The sequence below is a fragment of the Echinops telfairi genome, unplaced genomic scaffold (assembly GCF_000313985.2).
Source record: "Echinops telfairi isolate 266 unplaced genomic scaffold, ASM31398v2 ScPeMD7_7406;HRSCAF=8444, whole genome shotgun sequence".
NCBI classification, from domain to species: Eukaryota; Metazoa; Chordata; class Mammalia; order Afrosoricida; family Tenrecidae; genus Echinops; species Echinops telfairi.
In genome coordinates this window covers 4,513,126-4,522,928 of record NW_022111306.1, presented here as the reverse complement: position 1 = coordinate 4,522,928, position 9,803 = coordinate 4,513,126, and the positions used below count along the sequence as shown (strand labels likewise).

General features: G+C 36.8%; 1 protein-coding gene and 1 long non-coding RNA gene across 2 annotated transcripts in view; one reads left to right on the top strand and one right to left on the bottom strand.

Moving 5' to 3' along the window:
* LOC123522416 overlaps window positions 1–9,803 on the top strand; it is a 133,359-nt gene that overhangs the window by 19,329 nt on the left and 104,227 nt on the right. The window lies entirely within an intron of this gene.
* The window catches only part of AMN1 (antagonist of mitotic exit network 1 homolog), a 74,308-nt gene that overhangs the window by 34,015 nt on the left and 30,490 nt on the right, over window positions 1–9,803 (bottom strand). Inside the window, exons 3-5 of the mRNA XM_004700005.4 lie at window positions 7,621–7,765; window positions 5,232–5,449; window positions 3,628–3,684 (exon numbers count right to left, since the gene is read on the bottom strand). Coding sequence (XP_004700062.1) covers window positions 3,628–3,684; window positions 5,232–5,449; window positions 7,621–7,765 — 420 coding nt within the window. The remainder of the gene's footprint in view (window positions 1–3,627; window positions 3,685–5,231; window positions 5,450–7,620; window positions 7,766–9,803) is intronic.

The following is a 9,803-nucleotide window of genomic DNA, read 5'->3' as shown; positions in this document are numbered from 1 at the left end:
CCCACCTCACCACCAATTTGGATCACTTGTTGTTCCCTTGACAAAGCACATTTTAAAAAGAATTGTGAACTGTGTGAAAATTTATTGGTTTTCCATTCCACTATTAATAAATATTTTGTTTTGTTACACTATAATTCCCACAAGCCAAAAGTTCTCTTCCCACTTCCTCCCTGGGTTTACCATTTCCCTTTGCCTCTTTTCTATCCTTTCCTGCATTCGGAGCTGTATTCCTGGGCAAATGCTGCCCTTTGAGCTCAGAGGGTTGATTGTTTATGAATGAGTGTGTACCTCCCTGGTGTTCCTGTTCATGTTGTAGGCATGTTGTGCAGTTGAGCCGTGGGCATGAGCTCAGTTCCAGGTTTGAAGAGTGTCTGAAGGCCATAGTCACAATCAGACCAATACACCTGGCCTGTTTTAAGTTTTGTTCCATCCCCCAACCCCACTTCTTCCCAAGACCTCCTGTTGTGATTTCTTTCAGATCAGTTGGTATGACAGCTGGTTAACATCTGGTTCCCTGGTCTCAGGCCCATAGAGGCTGAGGTTCATAGAGTCCTTTGGTCCTTTGGGCTCATTGGTTCCTTGTGCCTTTGCTTTCTTTTGCTCCAGATAGGAGAAACCAATAATTTTCACCGTAGATGGCATTCACAACTTTTACAACCCCAGTTGTAACTGTAAGTAGGATATAGAACATTGTCTTTGTGGGCCATGTTGTAGCAGTTGACTTTAGTGTTCCCGTGACTATGGTCCTGAGCCCTCCAGGCTAAGATTCTTATTCCCTGAAGGCTATGAACTTTTCTTAACTTTGTTCCGTGTATGTCGTACTATATTCATAGATAAATGTGTAGTACATATAAATACATATGACAAAATTTCTTCTGTCAAATTTATTCGTGGATATAATAGCCCCTTCTCTTTCCCACCCCTGTTCAGATCGAGTATCAATGTATCCACTCATAGATTATTATGATTACTGTTATGCAGAATTATGTACAGAATGCACAATATTGCATTTACCTTTGCTGTTTATAACTCTTGTGCTCTTCCCAGTGTCTTCCTTATCCTTGATCATTTTGTGCTGAGCCCCTCCCCTCTTTGTTGTAGATTGATTGCCTTTGCTTCATCCAAAGTTAATACATGTCTACCCTCTACTTACTGATTTTCCCTCCCCTCTTCTTCCACCCCTAGTGAAAATCTTTTCACAAAGGGCATTTTTTAAAGCCTTATCAACACATGGGGCTACCATGAGTCAACTGTCTCCACAGCAGCAGGTGTGGGTTAATCACCATGTGCCTGTCAAACTGTTCGTTCTCCATCATCAGCATCTTTAATGTACTTTAGAGATACTGCTTGTGATAAAATTAAATACACTAATGATAGTAAGTCAAAATATGGTAAAGGTGAATCTTTAGTACTTTTAATATCATTAAAACAAATAAAATGAAAAGAAAAAGTTAACTTCAATAAATGATAATCACTTGAACTCGCTGCCACTGAGCCACAATAATTCAAGGTGAAATATTCTGGCAAAAGTAATTACTTTCAAAGAGTTTGATGTGGTTTATTGTCATAAAGTGTGGTTATTTTAAGTAAGTCTTAAAAACAAAACCCACTATCAACTAGGAATGGTTGATAAAAGGCTTCAATTCTGGATAAAAGAAACTCAAATTCTGGATAAAAGGCTTCCTATTAAGAAATAAGATAGAGGAGGAAATATCAGTCAAATCCAAAGGCTGATATGTCTCTTAAATTTTCTTACATGGCTGTACAATGTGGCTCTTAAGAGAACTAGGGTGCAAGAGAATAAGGTATCCTACTACAAATATCAAACAGGAAAATCCTAAAGAATATCACTTTACATTGATAAATTTTCACAATCTTCTTACTAAGAGTATCTTTAAATCTGTTAGAAGCTATCACTTATTCAATAGAATAGAAAATTCAACTGGAAATGGAGATAGTAGGTTTTGTGTCAACTTGGCTGGGCCAGAATTCTCAGCAGTTTAGTAATAAACGTAAATACTAGAGTATAAGCCAACCCAAATATTGAATATCCACAGAGGCACCTAATTTTACCACAAAAACGGCATTAAAAATGTGCTGAAAAACCTCAGCTTATACTCGAGTATATATAGTAATTCCCCATGATGTGGACCTAACATAATGTAATCAACTCCATGATAGGATCTGCCTGTCGTAAGCAGCCAAGCAGTTGAGAGAAGATTAGAGTTGGAATGCCACAGCCCTAATGAAATTGGAAGGAAGGTTCCTAGTGGTGTGGGCTACTTCCTAAATACGTTGATGTGCTAGGGAAGCATCTTGAATCAATGGTCTACCATATTGCCTGCCATCTGACTTGCCATCCTTAGATGACCTTGGATGCATTATCCTCTGCGTCCACCAGCCTATGGTCTTGGTCTTTTTGTTTATCGGCTCTCACAGCCATGTGAGTCAGGAGAACCTCCAGCTTAGTATTTTATAAACAGCTTTGATCCAGTCTGGACTTACCTACTTCTACAATGGAGTGAGCCATTTTCTTGATGTAAATTTATTTTTTCTCTATCTTTTTAATCTACCTACCCATATACCTATCTGTTACTGGTTTTGCTTCTCTAGAGAACCCAGTCTAACACAGAAAGTAGCTTTTTATCTTAAAAAATTTTTTCTCCTAACTTTATTAGATTTTCTTTCCTCTAGAGCAGTGGTTCTCAACCTCCCTAATGCCGTGACTGTTTAATACAGTTCCTCATGTTGTGGTGACCCCAAACCTTAAAATTATTTTCGTTGCTACTTCATAACTGTAATTTTACTACTATTATGAATCGGGCGACCTGTGAAAGGGTTGTTCGACCCCCAAAGAGGTTGCGACCCATAAGTTGAGAACCGCTGCTCTCTAGAATAAAGAGGAGCAGAGAAAAAAAACAACTATGGAAATACCCAGTTGACAATAAAGCATTGATTGCTACTTTATCTGGAGCGGAAGAGAGAGAAACTAAGATCTTAAAGATGAAATGAAGACTAACTGCCTACATGACTCCTGGCCTCATCGATCCTGGAATCAGACAGCCTACATGATTATTTCACCAAACACACAGCAGGTAGTTCCTGATAGAATGGGAGAAATTGTAGATGCAAACTCTGATTCCTGAAAACAAGAAAAGGGCAGACTTGCTGTGGAGAACAGAGGAATCCGAGACATCCTTTAAATTTTGAACTGAAAGTGCTCCTGGAGGTCATCTTTCAGCTAAATAACGGACTGGTTCATAAAATTAATAATATCACCCCTAAGAATTAGGCTTCTTAAAAAAAATCTCTGTGAAACCAAATGGTCAACATTTATCCTAAAGCAAAGATGAGCAGGTTTAGGGGTGGGGTGCTCAGGAGTTGGATTGATGGAAGTAGCTCCATCGTAACAGAAGTAACAGATGGTGAAACTTTAACGAACTGAACAGTATGTATAAAAGTTATTAACTATGAATCCAATTTTCCATGTAAACTTTCAATGAAAATGCAATAAATTATTATTTTATTAAAAAAATAAGGCTGGTTGCCTGGTAGGTTTAAAAAATAATCTCTCAGAATAGTATAAATTTATAGCTAGTATAATCTTGACAAGTATTTTTAAATTACCTCTAATTTCTTGGAACAAGGCCCACTAACAAGTGCAGTCACACCACTGTCAGATACCTAAGCAAGAAGAGAGAGAGCACGTCAGTGGAGATGAGGGCAGCAGATTGTTCTGAGAATTAGAAATCATTAGTTAGTTATATTGTCCCCAAGGAGCAAACAGGCTTTTAACTAAATAACTAAACATAATGCTCACTTTTGTTACTGAAAATAATCGAGGGGAATGTGTTAAACTGTATTGCAATTATTTAACCATCAAAGCACAAAGTCAACAGTTTTTCTCCCCCAATTGCCATTAAGTTTATTCCAACTCATGGAGGCCTTGGGGTAGCGTGAACTCCCAACCTCTCCCCACCAAACCATTTTGTTATGAGCTACTCAGGACATCACGCCATTCCATAATTCAAACATATCACACAGTATTATACAATTGCTAATAAAATCAATTTCAAAACATTTTCTTCCTTCTTAAGCTTCTTGATGGCGGCTTCTCTTATCCCACCAGTTCTCGCCATCATGCCCCAAGGAACCCTTATTCCAGTTGTTCTTTGTAGAATCACTTATTCTGGGTTTCCAGTAACAAAACAAAACATAGACGAACCCATAACAAAGATTCAAGGAGACTATCAACAATGAGAAATATAACAAAGATAAACCCCACTATGAAAAAATACAAATGATATTAAAAACCAGATCAAGCACCAAGTGCATCAGAGGGGAAGTCACATGACAAGATTTTAACCATTCAAGTTAGATTCATTATTTTAATCTATAGTTGTCTCTCCAATACTCCCCGTCAGACAACCAAGTTATTCCCATCCTTCATTTATGGTTAGAGGGTAATCACTGGAGGCTTATTTCTTGTATAGATCTTGCAAATGGGTTTTGCACTTCCACTGTTATCCACAGCCTTCTGCATACTAGAATCCCACAATTTAAGCACTGATACTATTCATTCCTTCAGATTTAGATTTTATTATTTATAATCCTTGGATCTCAGATGTTGATGAGTATCTTTTTGTTTTGTTTTAAATTAAAAAAAATTTATTGGGGGCTCTTACAGCTCTTATCACAATCCATACATATATCCACTATGTCAAGCACATCTGTATATATGTTGCCATCATCTTTTTCAAAACATTTTCTTTCTTTTTGAGCCCTCGGTATCGGCTCATTTTTTCCCCCTCCCTCTTCCATGAACCCTTGATCATTTATAAATTATTTTTTCCCATGGCTTACACTGACTGCTGTCTCCCTTCACCCATTTTTTTGTTGTCCATCCCCTGGGAAGGGGCTAAACGTTGATTATTGTGATCACTTTCCCCTGACTCCTCCTCCCCCTTCCCGTTCCTTTCCTAGTATTGCTACTCCCCTTATCGGTCCTGAGGGGTTTATCTGTCTTGGATTCCCTGTGTTGCAAGCTCTTATCCATACCAGTGTATGTGTTCTGGTCTAGTCAGATTTGTAAGGTAGAATTGGGATCATGATAGTTGGAAGAAGGGAAGAGGAAGCATTAAAGAACAATTTTATTAACAATAAAACATTCATCGTGCCATGGGAATACACTGGGAAAACACACAGTCTGTATGTTTAAAGTCTATATTTACCTGTGTAGCTGAAAAGTCAACACACTGCAAAGAGAGGCAGTTTTCTCCTAATGCATGTAAGGACACATCCGTAATACCTAAGCAGCCACTTAAATCAATGACCTTTAGTAGCCGGCAATTGAGTGCAAGAGCAAGGACTCCATCATCAGTGAGATTGCAGCATCTTTTCAAAAAAGCTTCATGCAGGTATAAACACGATGAAGCCACAGCTTTTATTCCTGAGGGGAGGGGACACACAGAATTATATATTGATGAGATATGCATGTACATAAGGAATGCCACTGTTTCTCATTTTAGCCAGCACCAGTACTAACTCATCCAATTGTATCTATAGTAGCTTCTTCCATTGCTAATTGTCAATGATTTTCTCTTGATGCTGTCATTCTTTAAAACTTTTCTGGAATTTTTCAAGAATTCTCTCTACAACTTGTGGTTTATTCTTCAGAATATCTGCAATTTATGGAAAGTCAATTCAGAACCAAATTTGATAACTAAACAGTAGGTGGTTCTCTTTTGGTTGAGTGAAAGTTCTCAACTGGTAAAGTTAATTTTCTTGGCTACTGTGGAGGGAAATAAAAGGTTAAATTGCCCAAATGTTTTAAGCAATGGTCTTCATGGTTATAAATGATATCTATTCTTCTGTAAGCTCTCTTTCCTCTTTGACTCTGTCCTCTACACCCGAGGTCCTTTCTATCACCATGCTGCTTCCCTATTGGCCTGGGCCAATCTTTCCTTTTTATTAAGCCACAAGAAAAGAGAAGTCTTTGAATCCAATGGATATAAATGTACATGGGAGACTGGAATGTAACACTATGTTCTGAAAATAAGGTATTTCAGGGCTCTTGGGCCCTTCAGTCATGAATAAACATTATAGCACTATTTATAGATAGATAACTTTATGGGGAAATACACAAAAAGGAAGATAGTAAATTCCTGAGTAGTCTATAGTATTGTTTTCTATATCAAGAAAGAACTTATTCACTAGAGTCTGGATTGGAAGTCCTTTTTAGTCATTACTTATGTAAGCATAAAACAATTTTATACCTCTTTGCTACGCTATAAAGTCCTAACTTGCCAGCCAGGATGAATGCAAAATATAAAGTAACTACACTTAAACCTTTTCCAGAAACCTAATTAATTAGATAACTTCTCTTAATAATTAATAAGAGGAATATCTGTATTTAAAGAAATGGTTATCATCCACTATTCCATATAAAGTAACAGCAAAAAAATTAGTTTGTATATTTAGGCATAGTACCAACTGATAAGAAAGTACCTTATAAACTTAATCTGACATAACCAATTCTCTGCTGTTTATTGCATCTAAAATGCCTTAAAGTGTGCACTGGTCATCTTGCTCTACTACACTAGTTAAAATAAACATGGATAGATTCCTCAATATTTTAAATGTATTTAAAATGAAAAATAGTGACTTACCCAATGTATTTCTAAACTTTCAGCACTGATGATACAAATTAAGCAAGAATTCTAATTTTATTTTAGTCTGAATATTTATTGATAAATATAACATTCTATTTCTTTCACATTTTCATATTCCTTTGGAATATTTCTTCTTTGCTCCAAAATTATACTGGATGGTGGCTAGGCTATGATTCTCAATAGTTTAGCACTGTACTGGGTATTATAATACATAATGTAATGTAATATATAATTTTAAAAAGCAGACTCACTGCTATCTAGTCAATGCCAACTCATAATGACCCTCGGGCAGAGTAGCGCTGTCCCTGTGGGTTTCCAAGGCAGTATCTCTTTGAGGGAGCAGAAAGCCCCATCTTTCTCCTGAGGAGCGGCTGGTGGTTTCGAACTGCTAATGTTCTGGTTTGCAGCCCACTATGCCACAATGTAATATATAATAATATAATATAGTTATGTAACAGTGCAATTAATATAATAACTTCCCATAATTTGATCTGAACTTATTAGCCAAGTAGTTGATAGTTATGCCCTGCCTCCAGCATATAAATGGATGTTTTGGCAAAGCATGTGTGTCGGTGTGTGTGCCTGTGTGTATGTGTGTACCCTCTCTCTCTTTCTCTTCCAATCCTGACCTGATTCTTTGGTCACTTGACCTATGTTCTTTAGATGTAAGCCTGTACCTGACCTGTGGACTTCGGATTGGCCAAAATCTGCAACTTTGTGTCCCAGCAGAGGCCTCTAGTTTGCCGCCTGACTCGTGGATTTGACATTTGCCAGTGAACTATTTTCTTGAAGTAAAGCTCTCTTTATATGAGGGAGCATCAAAAAATTCACGGCAAGACAAAATTACAACAAATGCAAATTTTCCCACAAACTTTTTGAAGCCTCCCTGTGTATTCATGTATTTTTCATGGATTTCATTCCTTTAGAGAACCTAGACTAAGACACATACCTTTTGATGTTATAGAAAGTCTGTCTTCTTTTGAAGAATTTAAATTTAATTCCTTTAGTTTTCTGCAGTTACTCAGGTGCTGGAGAGCAGTATCTGAAATATCACAGCTCTGTAGATCTAGAATTTGAACTTCAGGATGTAAAATCTGTAATAAATGGGATTTGAAAAATTAAGTTTTTCTATAAATACCAATGATTATTAAAAATTAAATTTTTGCTATTTCCTGCTGATCACCAGCTTTGAACCAAGTGACTGATGGAAAATATGTCAAAAATACAAGTTTATTAAGCTGAAAAAATACATGAAGCTGGACAAAACCATGCCTACCTCCAGCTGGAGGCACAGCCTTCAATGCCTCCCAAATCCCATTTGTAACCCACAACACTGTGGAGACAGCTGCTGCCAAATAAAGACCCACTAGACCTGGGAAGCATAAATAAGACAGTGGGTGCTTACTCTCTTTAGTTAGTTCCTGTCAATATTCTATTTTTGTGTCTCTTGGCTCTGCAGGTATGAGTCTTTAATTACAAATATATCAAATACTAATAGAGTGAGCATCATCTTTCTTCATATACCCTGAAGAATATAAAATATGTCTATTCTTCATCTTAAACATAACCAAATACCTCCAAGGAATGATTCACTGGGCCTAGGGACTTAGGACCTAATCTTGGAGTACACTAAAGTAAGCCGGCATAACCTAGTCCACAAAGACAGTACTATACTAAAATGTACATTGGGGAGCTGCAGTTGAGGTCTTAAAAGCATGTGTACATCTATAAAAGATAGGTACATCTATAGTTCTTTCCCCATCCACAACAAAGAAGATGACAGGAAACTGAAATGTATGGAAATAATTAGTTCAACAGCCAATGGGCCATGCAAACCTCAGCTTTCCATGCCCATAAAACTAGAAAAACTACATGGTATCTAGCTACCTACTACTGCTGACCACTCTGAAAAAGATCAAAGTAGAAGGGCCTGAATAGAGTGGGAGAAAAATGTGGAACACGATTTAAGTCATAAAAAAGGCCAGGTTTACTGGTGAGAAAAGAAACACACACATATATGATATATATGGTATGTATATATTTATATATATATAATCTCACTCTGGACTAGTTGCGTTTTAAGTGCTCATTTACTACCCTTGGCTAGTAGCTACATATTGGTAAGGGAAACCTAGGTCTTTAGTGTAAATGAATCTGAAGTACTGGCTTTGCTTGGTCTGTTCCTTACTATGACTTTTGGCACGTATCTTCAATTTTAAGGTATCCTTGACTCTCAGATACATTTTCAATTCAATAGCAGGCTTTAAAGTTTGAACTGTATAATTAAAGGCATCCTTTAATTGTAAAGTGCATGTCAATATCAAAATTTTGTCTCTATTGTAATGCATGGAACCAAATAAAGAAATGCCATGCAGTCTTCTTTTAAAAAGAAAATAACAAACTAATATTACCCCCAAGACCATGGACCTTAATCACTTTTCAGGCCTGCAACAGAACTCACCCTCATGGCTCAGTTATCAGCTGCACAATATACAAGTCTATAAGGTGAACAGTAATGCGAAGGAGGTACACACTCCTTAGAATAAGCAACCATTTGAGATAAAAAAAAAAAGAGCAGCAATGACCCGGTGGCAAAGTTCAGAAGGCAGGAAGGCATCAGGAATAAGGAGAAATCAAAATCGGAAAAACAGAGAAGAGTGGAGTAAGTGGCATTAACTTGTAGGAATTGTAATCAATTATATGAAACAAGATGTGAATGAATGATTAAATGGAAAACTGTAAACTTTCACCCAATTCCAAATTAAAAGTAAAAATAAAAGATTTACATTCTTCATTCTTATTTGGGGGAGCTAATATGAACAAACCCAGAATTATTGAGTGTTTGCTTGAGACCAAGCATTTTGAGTTTTAGGCCATTTTTTTAAAAAGATCCTTCTTAAACTCACTTCTTGGCAGTATTTTTCTTTCTTTTTCTTTTAAAAAAAATCATTTTATTGGGGGCTCTTACATCTCTTATCACAATCCATCCATCCATCCATTGTGTCAAACACTTTTTTTTAAAATTTCTTAAATTTTTTTATTAGGGGCTCATACAACTCTTATCACAATCCATACATACGTCAATTGTGTAAAGCACATTTGTACATTCATTGCCCTCATCATTCTTAAAAC